Consider the following 19,063-nt stretch of genomic DNA (forward strand, 5'->3'; position numbering starts at 1 on the left):
GAGGACATAGAGAGAAGGGGGAGGACATAGAGAGAAGGGGGAGGACATAGGGAGAAGGGTGAGGACATAGGGAGAAGGGGGAGGACATAGAGAGAAGGGGGAGGACATAGAGAGAAGGGGGAGGACATAGAGAGAAGGGGAGGACATAGAGAGAAGGGGGAGGACATAGAGAGAAGGGGAGGACATAGAGAGAAGTGGGAGGACATAGAGAGAAGTGGGAGGACATAGAGAGAAGTGGGAGGACATAGAGAGAAGGGGGAGGACATAGAGAGAAGGGGGAGGACATAGAGAGAAGGGGGAGGACATAGAGAGAAGTGGGAGGACATAGAGAGAAGGCGGGAGGACATAGAGAGAAGTGGGAGGACATAGAGAGAAGCGGGAGGACATAGAGAGAAGGGGGAGGACATAGAGAGAAGGGGGAGGACATAGAGAGAAGGGGGAGGACATAGGGAGAAGGGTGAGGACATAGAGAGAAGGGGAGGACATAGAGAGAAGGGGGAGGACATAGAGAGAAGGGGGAGGACATAGAGAGAAGGGGAGGACATAGAGAGAAGGGGGAGGACATAGAGAGAAGGGAGGACATAGAGAGAAGGGGGAGGACATAGAGAGAAGGGGGAGGACATAGAGAGAAGGGGAGGACATAGAGAGAAGGGGGAGGACATAGGGAGAAGGGTGAGGACATAGAGAGAAGGGGGAGGACATAGAGAGAAGGGGGAGGACATAGAGAGAAGGGGGAGGACATAGAGAGAAGGGGAGGACATAGAGAGAAGGGGGAGGACATAGAGAGAAGGGGAGGACATAGAGAGAAGGGGGAGGACATAGAGAGAAGGGGAGGACATAGAGAGAAGGGGGAGGACATAGAGAGAAGGGGGAGGACATAGGGAGAAGGGGGAGGACATAGAGAGAAGGGGAGGACATAGAGAGAAGGGGGAGGACATAGAGAGAAGGGGAGGACATAGAGAGAAGGGGGAGGACATAGAGAGAAGGGGGAGGACATAGAGAGAAGGGGGAGGACATAGAGAGAAGGGGAGGACATAGAGAGAAGGGGGAGGACATAGAGAGAAGGGGAGGACATAGAGAGAAGGAGGAGGACATAGAGAGAAGGGGGAGGACATAGAGAGAAGGGGGAGGACATAGAGAGAAGGGGGAGGACATAGAGAGAAGGGGAGGACATAGAGAGAAGGGGGAGGACATAGAGAGAAGGGGAGGACATAGAGAGAAGGGGAGGACATAGAGAGAAGGGTGAGGACATAGAGAGAAGGGGGAGGACATAGAGAGAAGGGGGAGGACATAGAGAGAAGGGGAGGACATAGAGAGAAGGGGGAGGACATAGAGAGAAGGGGGAGGACATAGAGAGAAGGGGAGGACATAGAGAGAAGGGGAGGACATAGAGAGAAGGGGAGGACATAGAGAGAAGGGGGAGGACATAGGGAGAAGGGGGAGGACATAGAGAGAAGGGGGAGGACATAGAGAGAAGGGGGAGGACATAGAGAGAAGGGGGAGGACATAGAGAGAAGGGGAGGACATAGAGAGAAGGGGGAGGACATAGAGAGAAGGGGAGGACATAGAGAGAAGGGGGAGGACATAGAGAGAAGGGGGAGGACATAGAGAGAAGGGGAGGACATAGAGAGAAGGGGGAGGACATAGGGAGAAGGGGAGGACATAGAGAGAAGGGGGAGGACATAGAGAGAAGGGGGAGGACATAGAGAGAAGGGGGAGGACATAGAGAGAAGGGGAGGACATAGAGAGAAGGGGAGGACATAGAGAGAAGGGGAGGACATAGAGAGAAGGGGGAGGACATAGAGAGAAGGGGGAGGACATAGAGAGAAGGGGGAGGACATAGAGAGAAGGGGGAGGACATAGAGAGAAGGGGAGGACATAGAGAGAAGGGGAGGACATAGGGAGAAGGGGAGGACATAGGGAGAAGGGGAGGACATAGAGAGAAGGGGGAGGACATAGAGAGAAGGGGGAGGACATAGAGAGAAGGGGAGGACATAGAGAGAAGGGGAGGACATAGAGAGAAGGGGAGGACATAGAGAGAAGGGGAGGACATAGAGAGAAGGGGGAGGACATAGAGAGAAGGGTGAGGACATAGAGAGAAGGGGAGGACATAGAGAGAAGGGGAGGACATAGAGAGAAGGGGAGGACATAGAGAGAAGGGGGAGGACATAGAGAGAAGGGGAGGACATAGAGAGAAGGGGAGGACATAGAGAGAAGGGGAGGACATAGAGAGAAGGGGAGGACATAGAGAGAAGGGGAGGACATAGGGAGAAGGGGGAGGACATAGAGAGAAGGGGGAGGACATAGAGAGAAGGGGAGGACATAGAGAGAAGGGGAGGACATAGAGAGAAGGGGAGGACATAGAGAGAAGGGGGAGGACATAGAGAGAAGGGGGAGGACATAGAGAGAAGGGGAGGACATAGAGAGAAGGGGAGGACATAGAGAGAAGGGGGAGGACATAGAGAGAAGGGGGAGGACATAGAGAGAAGGGGAGGACATAGAGAGAAGGGGAGGACATAGAGAGAAGGGGAGGACATAGAGAGAAGGGGAGGACATAGAGAGAAGGGGGAGGACATAGAGAGAAGGGGGAGGACATAGAGAGAAGGGGGAGGACATAGAGAGAAGGGGGAGGACATAGAGAGAAGGGGAGGACATAGAGAGAAGGGGAGGACGTAGGGAGAAGGGGGAGGACATAGGGAGAAGGGGAGGACATAGAGAGAAGGGGAGGACATAGAGAGAAGGGGAGGACATAGAGAGAAGGGGGAGGACATAGAGAGAAGGGGAGGACATAGAGAGAAGGGGGAGGACATAGAGAGAAGGGGGAGGACATAGAGAGAAGGGGGAGGACATAGAGAGAAGGGGAGGACATAGAGAGAAGGGGGAGGACATAGAGAGAAGGGGGAGGACATAGGGAGAAGGGGGAGGACATAGAGAGAAGGGGGAGGACATAGAGAGAAGGGGGAGGACATAGAGAGAAGGGGGAGGACATAGAGAGAAGGGGAGGACTTAGAGAGAAGGGGAGGACATAGAGAGAAGGGGAGGACATAGAGAGAAGGGGAGGACTTAGAGAGAAGGGGAGGACATAGAGAGAAGGGGAGGACATAGAGAGAAGGGGAGGACATAGAGAGAAGGGGGAGGACATAGAGAGAAGGGGGAGGACATAGAGAGAAGGGGAGGACTTAGAGAGAAGGGGGAGGACATAGAGAGAAGGGGAGGACATAGAGAGAAGGGGGAGGACATAGAGAGAAGGGGGAGGACTTAGAGAGAAGGGGAGGACATAGTAAAAGACACCTATGATATTCAGGTTTTCCCATGAACTTGGGGACATTCCGTTGGTCACCTAAGCTGCTAGGTTTCTCTCCCGAGTCCTGCCCTCTCACAACGGTATGGCTAAAGGTGAGATATATTTTTCCCCAGTCAGCTGTCACCAGTCACCAGTGTTAATCACATGTAGCTATGATGAAGCTGTGTAGTATGTATGGTCTGGGAAAGCGTGGGAGATAGTGACATTGTGCAAATACAGGGGTGAACCAAGGATCAATTGTGAAATAATAGTTAATATTAGGCTACAGTAGTGTTTCTTCATCCTGGTTCTGGAGACCTAACGGGGTGGACATTTTGTTTTTTGCCCAAAGCACTACACACCTGATTCCACTAATCAAAGGTTTGATTATGCAGATGATTAGTGGAATTGATTAGGGCAAAAAACAAAATGTCCACCCCGTTAGGTCTCCAGAACCAGGATGAAGAAACACTACTGTAGCCTAATATTAACTATTATTTCACAATTGATCCTTGGTTCACCCCTGTATTTGCACAATGTCACTATCTCCCACGCTTTCCCAGACCATACATACTACACAGCTTCATCATAGCTACATGTGATTAACACTGGTCCCCTACCAAGAACCTCTGTTTTTATCTCTGTTCCTGTAATGCTCTCTGCACCGCCCAATAGGGAGCCTGCATAATGGATGAGCCCTGCATCGCCCAATAGGGAGCCTGTATAATGGATGAGCCCTGCATCGCCCAATAGGGAGCCTGTATAATGGATGAGCCACTTGACCCGGTGCTTGTCCTAGTGTAATGCAGCCCAGTGGCGTGGAACACTCGCTGCTCCTCTGTTTGACGCTCTCAAACATGAATTACAGAGCACTTGTCTGAGAGAAATTGCTTTTCTTACCAGAGCATAAGTACATAGGTACAACGTTCATGAACGTTTTTAAAATGACATTTTAGAACACAAAGAAGACTTGGTACAGTTTGACATCCAGTTTGCACTGACAGTGTTTCCGTGGCGATGATACTAAAGGGTTATAGTGTCTGTAATAATACATATTAAAGTAACTAATAGTTCTACATAGGTAGAAATACAGTGTGACAGCTTAGCTGAGGTGTTGATGTACATGTTTAAATATGTAATGGTAACATCCTATGGATTTGTGAGGATTCCTGCTGGTCTGGGGTGTAGGTGAGATAGATAGATAGATAGATAGATAGATAGATAGATAGATAGATAGATAGATAGATAGATAGATAGATAGATAGATAGATAGATAGATAGATAGATAGATAGATAGATAGATAGATAGATAGATAGATAGATAGATAGATAGATAGATAGATAGATAGATAGATAGATAGATAGATAGATAGATAGATAGATAGATAGATAGATAGATAGATAGATAGATAGATAGATAGATAGATAGATAGATAGATAGATAGATAGATAGATAGATAGATAGATAGGAAAAAGTATTAGATCCCCTACTGATTTTGGACGTTTGCCCACTGACAAAGAAATGATCAGTCTATCATTTTAATAGTAGGTTTATTTGAACAGTGAGAGACAGAATATCAACAAAAAAATCCAGAAAAACGCATGTCAAAAATGTTCTAAATTGATTAGCATTTTAATGAGGGAAATAAGTATTTGACCCCTCTGCAAAACATGACTTAGTACTTGGTGGCAAAACCCTTGTTGACAATCACAGAGGTCAGACGTTTCTTGTAGTTGGCCACCAGGTTTGCACATCTCAGGAGGGATTTTGTCCCACTCCTCTTTCGCAGATCTTCTCCAAGTCATTAAGGTTTCGAGGCTGACGTTTGGCAACTCAAACCTTCAGCTCCCTCCACAGATTTTCTATGGGATTAAGGTCTGGAGACTGGCTAGGCCACTCCAGGACCTTAATGTGCTTCTTCTTGAGCCACTCCTTTGTTGCCTTGGCTGTGTGTTTTGGGTCATTGTCATGCTGGAATACCCATCCATGACCCATTTTCAATGCCCTGGCTGAGGGAAGGAGGTTCTCACCCAAGATTTGACTGTACATGGCCCCGTCCATCGTCACTTTGATGCGGTGAAGTTGTCCTGTCCCCTTAGCAGAAAAACACCCCCAAAGCATAATGTTTCCACCTCCATGTTTGACGGTGGGGATGGTGTTCTTGGGGTCATGGGCAGCATTCCTCCTCCTCCAAACACGGCGAGTTGAGTTGATGCCAAAGAGCTCCATTTTGGTCTCATCTGACCACAACACTTTCACCCAGTTGTCCTCTGAATCATTCAGATGTTCATTGGCAAACTTCAGACTTTCTTGAGCAGGGGGACCTTTCTTGAGCAGGGGGACCTTGCGGGCGCTGCAGGATTTCAGTCCTTCACGGCGTAGTGTGTTACAAATTGTTTTCCTGGTGACTATGGTCCCAGCTGCCTTGAGATCTTTGACAAGATCCTCCCGTGTAGTTCTGGGCTGATTCCTCACCGTTCTCATGATCATTGCAACTCCACGAGGTGAGATCTTGCATGGAGCCCCAGGCCGAGGGAGATTGACAGTTCTTTTGTGTTTCTTCCATTTGCGAATAATCGCACCAACTGTTGTCATCTTCTCACCAAGCTGCTTGGCGATGGTCTTGTAGCCCATTCCAGCCTTGTGTAGGTCTACAATCTTGTCGCTGACATCCTTGGAGAGCTCTTTGGTCTTGGCCATGTTGGAGAGTTTGGAATCTGATTGATTGATTGCTTCTGTGGACAGGTGTCTTTTATACAGGTAACAAGCTGAGATTAGGAGCACTCCCTTTAAGAGTGTGCTCCTAATCTCAGCTCGTTACCTCTATAAAAGACACCTGGGAGCCAGAAATCTTTCTGATTGAGAGGGGGTCAAATTCTTATTTCCCTCATTAAAATGCAAATCAATTTATAACAATTTTGACATGCGTTTTTCTGGATTTTTTTGTTGTTATTCTGTCTCTCACTGTTCAAATAAACCTACCATTAAAATTATAGACTGATAATTTCTTTGTCAGTGGGCAAACGTACAAAATCAGCAGGGGATCAAATACTTTTTCCCCTCACTGTAGATGTCAATCAGGACAGAGTACTAAAACAACCAGTGGACCCACACTGTTTTGGTGCGGTGCAAAGCCATCTAACCACTGAGTGGCCCAGGTCTAGAGAAGCGTTGACTCAGTGTAAATAATGTGGTGAACGGGCTCTCTCCTGTACTCTGGGTCCTTTTACCATTTCGACATGGCGATTTTGACATGCCTTCTCTCTCTTTCTCTCTCTCTTTCTTCCGCCTACGTTAAGTGGCTCAAAGCCAAGGTAAGTCCAGTTTGTCACATGACCCATCTTTCCGTAGTTCTATTATTGCCAGGCTGTTCAACCCCTTAAAATGTTTTCATTTTCATTCATTTTATTCCTTCTATTAGTGGCCTAAACCAATCCATAGTACATGCATGCCTAGTCCAACTGTTGCTATAGCCGTCATTATCAGAGCATTAGTAACAGAACTTATCATTTCAGTATATCATATATATCAGTATATCAGTATATTATATATATCAGTATATCATATATATCAGTATATCAGTATATCAGTATATCATGCTACATATGTTGACAGTTATGTGTTGAAAAGCTGTTCATGTGTAGTATAGCTATCTAGTATATCTAGTATAACTATCTAGTATAGCTATCTAGTATATCTATCTAGTATATCTAGTATAACTATCTAGTATATCTAGTATAACTATCTAGTATATCTAGTATAACTATCTAGTATATCTAGTATAACTATCTAGTATATCTAGTATAACTATCTAGTATAGCTATCTAGTATATCTAGTATAACTATCTAGTATATCTAGTATAACTATCTAGTATATCTAGTATAACTATCTAGTATATCTAGTATAACTATCTAGTATAGCTATCTAGTATATCTAGTATAACTATCTAGTATAGCTATCTAGTATAACTATCTAGTATATCTAGTATAACTATCTAGTATAGCTATCTAGTATATCTAGTATAACTATCTAGTATAACTATCTAGTATAACTATCTAGTATAACTATCTAGTATAACTATCTAGTATAACTATCTAGTATAGCTATCTAGTATATCTAGTATAACTATCTAGTATAGCTATCTAGTATATCTAGTATAACTATCTAGTATATCTAGTATAACTATCTAGTATAACTATCTAGTATAGCTATCTAGTATAACTATCTAGTATAACTATCTAGTATATCTAGTATAACTATCTAGTATAGCTAGCTAGTATATCTAGTATAACTATCTAGTATATCTAGTATAACTATCTAGTATAGCTATCTAGTATAACTATCTAGTATATCTAGTATAACTATCTAGTATAGCTATCTAGTATATCTAGTATAACTATCTAGTATAACTATCTAGTATAGCTATCTAGTATAACTATCTAGTATATCTAGTATAACTATCTAGTATAGCTATCTAGTATATCTAGTATAACTATCTAGTATAACTATCTAGTATAACTATCTAGTATAACTATCTAGTATATCTAGTATAACTATCTAGTATAACTATCTAGTATAACTATCTAGTATATCTAGTATAACTATCTAGTATAGCTATCTAGTATAACTATCTAGTATATCTAGTATAACTATCTAGTATAGCTATCTAGTATAGCTATCTAGTATATCTAGTATAACTATCTAGTATAGCTATCTAGTATAACTATCTAGTATATCTAGTATAACTATCTAGTATAGCTATCTAGTATAGCTATCTAGTATAACTATCTAGTATAACTATCTAGTATATCTAGTATAGCTATCTAGTATAACTATCTAGTATATCTAGTATAACTATCTAGTATAACTATCTAGTATATCTAGTATAACTATCTAGTATAACTATCTAGTATAACTATCTAGTATATCTAGTATAACTATCTAGTATAACTATCTAGTATATCTAGTATAACTATCTAGTATAACTATCTAGTATAACTATCTAGTATAACTATCTAGTATAACTATCTAGTATAACTATCTAGTATAACTATCTAGTATATCTAGTATAACTATCTAGTATAACTAGTATAACTATCTAGTATAGCTATCTAGTATATCTAGTATAACTATCTAGTATAACTATCTAGTATAACTATCTAGTATAGCTATCTAGTATAACTATCTAGTATAACTATCTAGTATAGCTATCTAGTATAACTATCTAGTATAACTATCTAGTATAGCTATCTAGTATAGCTATCTAGTATAACTATCTAGTATAACTATCTAGTATAACTATCTAGTATATCTAGTATAACTATCTAGTATAGCTATCTAGTATATCTAGTATAACTATCTAGTATAACTATCTAGTATAACTATCTAGTATAGCTATCTAGTATAACTATCTAGTATAACTATCTAGTATAGCTATCTAGTATAACTATCTAGTATAACTATCTAGTATAGCTATCTAGTATAACTATCTAGTATAACTATCTAGTATAGCTATCTAGTATATCTAGTATAACTATCTAGTATAGCTATCTAGTATATCTAGTATAACTATCTAGTATAACTATCTAGTATAACTATCTAGTATAGCTATCTAGTATAACTATCTAGTATAACTATCTAGTATAGCTATCTAGTATAACTATCTAGTATAACTATCTAGTATAACTATCTAGTATAACTATCTAGTATAACTATCTAGTATAACTATCTAGTATAACTATCTAGTATATCTAGTATAACTATCTAGTATAGCTATCTAGTATATCTAGTATAACTATCTAGTATAACTATCTAGTATAACTATCTAGTATAGCTATCTAGTATAACTATCTAGTATAACTATCTAGTATAACTATCTAGTATAGCTATCTAGTATAACTATCTAGTATAACTATCTAGTATAACTATCTAGTATATCTAGTATAACTATCTAGTATATCTAGTATAACTATCTAGTATAACTATCTAGTATATCTAGTATAACTATCTAGTATAGCTATCTAGTATATCTAGTATAACTATCTAGTATAACTATCTAGTATAGCTATCTAGTATAGCTATCTAGTATAACTATCTAGTATAACTATCTAGATAACTATCTAGTATAGCTATCTAGTATAACTATCTAGTATAACTATCTAGTATAACTATCTAGTATATCTAGTATAACTATCTAGTATATCTAGTATATCTATCTAGTATAACTATCTAGTATATCTAGTATAACTATCTAGTATAACTATCTAGTATAACTATCTAGTATAGCTATCTAGTATAACTATCTAGTATAACTATCTAGTATAGCTATCTAGTATAACTATCTAGTATAACTATCTAGTATAACTATCTAGTATAGCTATCTAGTATAACTATCTAGTATAACTATCTAGTATAACTATCTAGTATATCTAGTATAACTATCTAGTATAGCTATCTAGTATATCTAGTATAACTATCTAGTATAACTATCTAGTATAGCTATCTAGTATAGCTATCTAGTATAACTATCTAGTATAACTATCTAGTATATCTAGTATAACTATCTAGTATAACTATCTAGTATAACTATCTAGTATAACTATCTAGTATATCTAGTATAACTATCTAGTATATCTAGTATATCTATCTAGTATAACTATCTAGTATAACTATCTAGTATAGCTATCTAGTATAACTATCTAGTATAACTATCTAGTATAGCTATCTAGTATAGCTATCTAGTATAACTATCTAGTATAACTATCTAGTATAACTATCTAGTATATCTAGTATAACTATCTAGTATAACTATCTAGTATATCTAGTATAACTATCTAGTATAACTATCTAGTATAACTATCTAGTATAACTATCTAGTATATCTAGTATAACTATCTAGTATATCTAGTATAACTATCTAGTATAACTATCTAGTATATCTAGTATATCTAGTATAGCTATCTAGTATAACTATCTAGTATATCTAGTATAACTATCTAGTATAACTATCTAGTATAACTATCTAGTATAGCTATCTAGTATAACTATCTAGTATAACTATCTAGTATAGCTATCTAGTATAACTATCTAGTATAACTATCTAGTATAACTATCTAGTATAACTATCTAGTATATCTAGTATAACTATCTAGTATAGCTATCTAGTATATCTAGTATAACTATCTAGTATAACTATCTAGTATAACTATCTAGTATAACTATCTAGTATATCTAGTATAACTATCTAGTATATCTAGTATATCTAGTATAACTATCTAGTATAACTATCTAGTATATCTAGTATATCTAGTATAGCTATCTAGTATAACTATCTAGTATATCTAGTATATCTAGTATAACTATCTAGTATATCTAGTATATCTAGTATAGCTATCTAGTATAACTATCTAGTATATCTAGTATAACTATCTAGTATAACTATCTAGTATAACTATCTAGTATATCTAGTATAACTATCTAGTATAACTATCTAGTATAGCTATCTAGTATAGCTATCTAGTATAACTATCTAGTATAACTATCTAGTATAACTATCTAGTATATCTAGTATAACTATCTAGTATAGCTATCTAGTATATCTAGTATAACTATCTAGTATAACTATCTAGTATAGCTATCTAGTATAGCTATCTAGTATAACTATCTAGTATAACTATCTAGTATATCTAGTATAACTATCTAGTATATCTAGTATATCTAGTATAGCTATCTAGTATAACTATCTAGTATATCTAGTATAACTATCTAGTATAGCTATCTAGTATAACTATCTAGTATAACTATCTAGTATATCTAGTATAACTATCTAGTATATCTAGTATAACTATCTAGTATAACTATCTAGTATAACTATCTAGTATATCTAGTATAAGCTATCTAGTATAACTATCTAGTATAACTATCTAGTATATCTAGTATAACTATCTAGTATAACTATCTAGTATATCTAGTATAACTATCTAGTATAACTATCTAGTATATCTAGTATAACTATCTAGTATATCTAGTATAACTATCTAGTATATCTAGTATAACTATCTAGTATATCTAGTATATCTATCTAGTATAACTATCTAGTATATCTAGTATAACTATCTAGTACTATCTAGTATAACTATCTAGTATATCTAGTATAACTATCTAGTACTATCTAGTATAACTATCTAGTATATCTAGTATAACTATCTAGTATAACTATCTAGTATAACTATCTAGTATAACTATCTAGTATAACTATCTAGTATAACTATCTAGTATATCTAGTATAACTATCTAGTATAACTATCTAGTATAGCTATCTAGTATAACTATCTAGTATATCTAGTATAACTATCTAGTATAACTATCTAGTATAGCTATCTAGTATATCTAGTATAACTATCTAGTATATCTAGTATAACTATCTAGTATAACTATCTAGTATAGCTATCTAGTATATCTAGTATAACTATCTAGTATAACGCTCTAGTATATCTAGTATAACTATCTAGTATAAGCTAGTCTAGTATATCTAGTATAACTATCTAGTATATCTAGTATAGTACTATCTAGTATAACTATCTAGTATAGCTATCTAGTATATCTAGTATAACTATCTAGTCTGTTGTATGGGCTTCCCAGATATAAAAAAAAAGGAGTACGCTTTTGAATATTTTTAACTCCTGTTAAAACAATAACCTCGAAAGTCCCCCCCCCCCCCAGAAAATCAGATGGTAGCTGTGGCGTGACCTTAGTTATTGGGTATGTCTATCTGTTTATTTTACATGCTTGTTAGAACACCATGTTCGTAACAAACATGTCCCAATGTTAAGCAGAAACTCTCTTGGAATTACTCTGTGGGTTTTCACCTGGCGTCACCTTGAGACCAAGTCCTGCTATCAATATGCTAATAAGCTAGAATGTCTCAGTAAAGATTGGAGTATACTGAATCTGGGAAGCCTGTCACATTTCAGTTGCCATACATCTTAGTCTTTATGCTACCACTATGTTAAATGTGTTACAGAGATGTCTTGATTTATTTTCTTACAACAGCAGCATGGAAACAATCAGCCAATCAGAGGAGGAGGAGGAACACTATCGAGGACCAATCCGCCAACACAGAAACCTCCTAGCCCGCCGCCCATGACAGGGACATTGTCAGGGCGTGGAACTCTGGGGTAAGATGGCCTCCTTTTTTTTAACAAGGGATGACTTTTTGTAGTCAACATGTTAGAAGGCAGAGTAGAGGCACAGCTATTTTGGGAGTTGGGAATCGTAGCCGGTGCACATGAAAGTTAGTCCCATCCTTATCTTTGACATGGTTTCAGTCTCAAATTGCACCCTTTTCCGTATGTCGGGCACTGCTTTTGACAAGGACCAATGGGGTTCTAGTCAAAAGTAGTGCACTATGTAGGGAATAAGGTGCCATTTGGGACTCAGTCACGGTTTGATATAAAGTTGCAATGTCACACTAAGCAGACACTAATTCTGGCCTTTTAACACAGATTAGCTCTATTTCAGTTAGCTGTTGTAGTCACTGCTGTGGAACATCCAGCTGGATAGATTCTCCAGCACAGATCTTCACTAACTGTTACTGTATTGAGCATTTCAGAGTGTTGAGGCCATGGTTGTAAAAAGGTTTTGGAAAAGGTTACTATGTTGTTAATATGATATATACAGTGCTTTCAGAAAGTATTCATACCCCTTGATTTATTCAACATTATGTTGTTATAGCCTGAATTCAAAATGGATTAAAAAAAAAAACATTCTCACCCATCTACACACAATACACCATAATGATGAAGTGAAAGCATGTTTTTATTTTTATTTTATTTTATTTGTTTGCATATTTATAAAAAAATAAAAATAAAAAACAGAACTAATTCAAGTATTCAGACCTTTTTGCTATGACAATCCAACTTAAACTCAGGTTCAAACAATTTCCTTTGATCATCCTTGAGATTTCACTACGACTTCACTGGAGGCCAATTTCAATTGTTTGGATATGATTTAGGGCGGCGCACAATTGGTCCAGCGTCGTCCGGAGGAGGCCGTCATTGTAAATAAGAATTTGTTCTTATTAAGGTAAAATACATTTTATAAAATGGTTTGTTGTTGAAAGAAATACACTTGTCTATATAAGGTCCCACAGTTGAAAGTGCATGTCAGAGCAGAAACTATACCATGAAGTCCCGAAGGAACTGAGCTCCGAGATAGAATTGTGATGAGGCGGATACAGCGCCTTCGGAAAGTATTCAGACCCCTGGACTTTTTCCACATGTTACATTACAGCTTTATTCTAAAATGTATGAAATAGTTTTTTTCTCTCATCAATCTGCAGACAATACCCCATAATGACAAAGCAAAAACTGTTTTATGGACATTTTTGCTAAATTATTTAAAAAAAACTAAATTAAATATCACATTTGCGTAAGTATTCAGACCCCTTACTCAGTACTTTGTTGAAACACCTTTGGCAGCGATTACAACCTCGAGTCGTCTTGGGTATGACGCTACAAGCTTGGCACACCTGTATTTGGGGAGTTTCTCCCTTTCTTCTCTGCAGATCCTCTCAAGCTCTGTCAGGTTGGATGGGGAGTGTCGCTGCACAGCTATTTTCATGTCTCTCCAGAGATGTTAGATCGGGTTCAAGTCTGGGCTCTGGCTGGGATCTGGCTGGGCCACTCAAGGACACTCAGAGACTTGTCCCGAAGCCACTCCTGCGTTGCCTTGGCTGTGTGCTTAGGGTCGTTGTCCTGTTGGAAGGTGAACCTTCACCCCAGTCTGAGGGCCTGAGCACTCTGGAGTAAGTTTTCATCAAGGATCTCTCTGAACTTTGGTCTGTTCATCTTTCCCTCGATCCTGACTAGTCTCCCAGTCCCTGACACTGAATAACATCCTCACAGCACAGTGCTGCCACCACCATGCTTCACCATAGGGATGATGCCAGGTTTCCTCCAGACGTGACGCTTGGTATTCAGGCCAAAGAGTTCAATCTTGGTTTCATCAGACCAGAGAATCTTGTTTCTCATGGTCTGAGAGACCTTTAAGTGCCTTTTGGCAAACTCCAAGTGGGCTGTCATGTGCCTTTAACTGAGGAATGGCTTCCGTCTGGCCACTCTACCATAAAGGCCTGATCGGTGGACCACAAGTTGTAGAACATCTCAAGGATGGTCAATGGAAACAGGATGCACCTGAGCTCAATTTCGAATCTCATAGCAAAGGGTCTGAATACCTATGTAAATAAGGGATTTCTGGGTTTCTCATTCTAAAAACCTGTTTTCACTTTGTCGTTATAGGGTATTGTGTGTAGATTGATGAGGAAAATGTTTTATTTAATGAATTTTATAATAAGGCTGTAACGTAACAAAATGTGGAGCATGTCAAGGGGTCTGAATACTTACCGAAGGCGCTGTATCTAGGGAAGGGTACGAAACAATTTCTAGAGTGTTAAAAGTTTCCAAGAACACAGTGATCTCCATCATTGGGAAATGGAACTAACCAGACTCTGCCTAGAGCTGGCCTTCCGGCCAAACTGAGCTACCGGACAAGAAGGACCTAAGTCAGGGAGGTGACCAAGAACCTAATGACCACTCTGACAGACCTACAGAGTTCCTTGGCTGAGATGGGAGAACCTGTCAGAAGGACAACAGTCTCTATAGCACTTCAGCAAGCTGGGATTTATGGGAGAATGGCCAGACAGAAGACACTCCTGAGAAAATGGCACATGAAATCACACCTGGAGTTTGCTAAAATGGCACATGAAAGAGAGCACAAGGAAAAAGATTCAGTGGTCTGATGAGACAAAAAACTGAACTCTTTGGCCTGAATGCAAAGCGCTACCGTGAATCATGGTGGTGGCAGCAGCATCATACTATGGGGAAGACTAGTAAGGATAGAGGGAACAATGAATGGAGCCAAATAAAGGCAAATCCTTGACTAGGACCTGCATTAGAGTGCAAGCAACCTTAGAGAGAGGTTTATGTTCCAACTGGATAATGACTCCAAGCAACCTCAGAGAGAGGTTTATGTTCCAACAGGATAATGACTCCAAGCAACCTCAGAGAGAGGTTTATGTTCCAACAGGATAATGACTCCAAGCAACCTCAGAGAGAGGTTTATGTTCCAACAGGATAATGACTCCAAGCAACCTCAGAGAGAGGTTTATGTTCCAACAGGATAATGACTCCAAGCAACCTCAGAGAGAGGTTTATGTTCCAACAGGATAATGACTCCAAGCAACCTTAGTGAGAGGTTTATGTTCCAACAGGATAATGACTCCAAGCAACCTCAGAGAGAGGTTTATGTTCCAACAGGATAATGACTCCAAGCAACCTCAGAGAGAGGTTTATGTTCCAACAGGATAATGACTCCAAGCAACCTCAGAGAGAGGTTTATGTTCCAACAGGATAATGACTCCAAGCAACCTCAGAGAGAGGTTTATGTTCCAACAGGATAATGACTCCAAGCAACCTCAGAGAGAGGTTTATGTTCCAACAGGATAATGACTCCAAGCAACCTCAGAGAGAGGTTTATGTTCCAACAGGATAATGACTCCAAGCAACCTCAGAGAGAGGTTTATGTTCCAACAGGATAATGACACCAAGCAACCTCAGAGAGAGGTTTATGTTCCAACAGGATAATGACTCCAAGCAACCTCAGAGAGAGGTTTATGTTCCAACAGGATAATGACACCAAGCAACCTCAGAGAGAGGTTTATGTTCCAACAGGATAATGACACCAAGCAACCTCAGAGAGAGGTTTATGTTCCAACAGGATAATGACACCAAGCAAACAGCTAAAGCAATGCTGGAATGGCTTCAGAAGAAGAAGAATGTGAAAGTCCTTGAGTGGCCCAGGAAAAGGCCAAATTTTAATCCCATTGAAAATCAACGGAAAGACTTGAAGATTGCTGTTTATCGCCACTCCCCATCTAACTTAACAGAGCTTGAGAAAATCTGCAAGGAAGAATGGGAGAAAATCCCCAAATCCAGATGTGCAAAGCTGATACAGACGACTCAAAGCTGTAATCACCACCAAAGGTGTTTCTGCAAAGGATTGGTGTAAATACTTACACTATGTAAATTAGATATTTCTTTATTTCATTTTCAATAATTTAGCAAACATTTCTAAAAAAACATGTTTTTGTTTTGTCATTATGGGGTATTGTGTGTAGATGGGTGAGAGAAAAATTATATTGAATCAGTTTTTAATTCAGGCTGTAGCACAACAAAATGTGGAATAAATCAAGGGGTATGAATACTTTCCGAAGGCGCTGTATGTAACAAGTACATGTACATCGTGACGTCAGGTTCTACTCCAACTCAACATCCGCGTTTTAGGAGATAACTTCCATTCGTGAATAGGTTCATGTCACGAGAATTTTCAATCCCAATGATAATAACTAACAATCAATAAGCTTTGACTAATCCCCGAAGGTTTGTAAGGCCCTGGGTTTAATAATAATTAAGCAAAGACTCAGCTTCTGCAAAAGGTTCGTACAGTTTATTCACAAGAGCGTTCTGAAGTCCATAATACAAAGACATCCATTTTATAACTCACTCCCTATTTACGCACATACCTCCACACAAACAGTAGCTCTCCAGAGTTCTCACCACTGTTAATCACTACCCAGCGCTGTCCGTTCCATTCCCCCCGAGATTAGAGGAACCTTGAAAATGACTCCCTGTCTTATCATAAGTTTCTCAGAGTTCTAGCCAGGTCGGGTCAAACACAGTTGAATTGTTCTCGGTATTTTCTTAGACACACACACACATTTCTATCCCTCACCTGTCTCTACCAAACCTTATTGGACTTATGTTTAGTACTTTAATCATTCATTATACATGCTACATAAACTAATAATCACTAATAGTTATGTTTCAGGGTGGAATATTTTAATCATTACCTTACCTTTTCTGAGTCATTCTCCTCTTTATCGCCCTCTCTGTCTTCGGTTGACTTTAACAGACGCAGCACGCCCTGTAAAACTCTCGAGCCGGTGAAACCACCCACAGTGCCAAACGACTATATGACCAGCCCTGCTCGACTAGACAGCCAGCACAGCCCCGGACGCACGGCATCTCTCAACCACAGACAAAGAACCCACAGGTAATGCGCACGCACGCACGCACGCACACACACGCACGCACACACACACACACGCACGCACACACACACACACACACACACACACACACACACACACACACACACACGCGCACACACACACACACACACACACGCATACACACACACACACACACACACACACACACACACACGCATACACACACACACACACACACACACACACACACACACACACACACACACACACACACACACACGCATACACACACACACACACACACACACACTATTGTGTCCTTGTAGTACCACGAGTGTCAACAGTTCTAAATGTCTCTCTCACAGCCTCTCTGAATTTGAGAAAAGCAACCCTCACAATTTGTATCCCACCTGACATTTCTAGTCTCTTCTCTTTATCATGTTCAGGTGCTTTCACTGCTCCCCTCCCAACTACTGTCAATGACAACGTTCAACTAACAAGGTCTGGAAGGATTCAGACATGTTCCTAAAGAGCCTGCAGTGTAAAGTCCTCCTCTGTATGTTTAGACCCCTGCCACGATCACTGAAATTCTTGAGTCAGAAAGTCACACTGCGAGAGCTGAGATATGAGTTATGGGTAATAGAAGTTGCTTTATTAGAAATCTGTAATACAGACTGAGATATGAGTTATGGGTTGACCTGTTTAAAGGTCTTACTCACATCGGCTATGGCGAGCGTGATCACACAGTCGTCTTGAACAGTTGGTGCTCTCGTGCATGCTTCAGTGTTGCTTGCCTCAAAGCATGCATAGAAGTCATGTAGCTCGTCTGGTAGGCTTATGTCACTCGGCAGCTCGTGGCTGGGCTTCCCTTTGTAGTCCGTAATAGTTTGCAAGCCCTGCCACATCCGACGAGCGTCGGAGCCGGTGTAGTAGGATTCAATCTTTACCCTGTATTTACGCTTTGCCTGTTTAATGGTTCGTCGGAGGGCATAGAGGGATTTCTTACAAGCGGCTGGGTTAGAGTCCCGCTCCTTGAAAGTGGCAGATCCACCCTTTAGCTCAGTGCAGATGTTGCCTGTAATCCATGGCTTCTGGTTGGGGTATGTACGTACGGTCACTGTGGGGACAATTTCATCGATGCACTTATTGATGAAGCTGATGTGGTATACTCCTCAATGCTATTGGATGAATCCCGGTGCTAGCAAAACAGTCCTGTAGCTTAGCATCTGCGTCATCTGACCACTTCCGTATTGAACGAGTCACTGGTACTTCCTGCTTTAGTTTTTGCTTGTAAGCAGGAATCAGGAGGATATAATTATGGTCAGATTTTCCAAATGGAGGGTGAGGGAGAGCTTTGTATGCGTCTCTGTGTGTGGAGTAAAGGTGGTCCAGAGTTTTTTTTCCCCTTCTAGTTGCACATTTAGCATGCTGGTAGAAATGAGGTAAAACGGATTTAAGTTTATCGGCATTGAAGTCCCCGGCCACTAGGAGCGCCACCTCCTTTGCGTGTAGCCATGTTTGCCCTGTTCAGATGAGTAGAAGTGGAACTGCATAGTACATTAGGAATCATCATGTGACATGGTTATAACATACTTTAACCTCATGTGACATGGTTATAACATACTTTAACCTCATGTGACATGGTTATAACATGCTTTAACCTCATGTGACATGGTTATAACATACTTTAACCGCATGTGACATGGTTAT

At 39.8% G+C, this 19,063-nt stretch overlaps 1 protein-coding gene across 5 annotated transcripts in view; it reads left to right on the plus strand.

The window, feature by feature from the left end:
• The window catches only part of LOC106579709 (abl interactor 1), a 123,452-nt gene that overhangs the window by 70,870 nt on the left and 33,519 nt on the right, over positions 1 to 19,063 (plus strand). For 3 of the 5 annotated variants that reach the window (XM_045702796.2, XM_045702797.2, XM_082966015.1), the window contains exons 4-6: positions 6,584 to 6,598; positions 12,337 to 12,461; positions 17,254 to 17,394. In XM_045702796.2, the coding sequence (XP_045558752.1) occupies positions 6,584 to 6,598; positions 12,337 to 12,461; positions 17,254 to 17,394 (281 nt within the window). The remainder of the gene's footprint in view (positions 1 to 6,583; positions 6,599 to 12,336; positions 12,462 to 17,253; positions 17,395 to 19,063) is intronic. The other 2 variants (XM_045702799.2, XM_082966016.1) reach the window with 1 other exon arrangement.

The sequence above is a fragment of the Salmo salar genome, chromosome 19 (assembly GCF_965601325.2).
Source record: "Salmo salar chromosome 19, fSalSal1, whole genome shotgun sequence".
NCBI classification, from domain to species: Eukaryota; Metazoa; Chordata; class Actinopteri; order Salmoniformes; family Salmonidae; genus Salmo; species Salmo salar.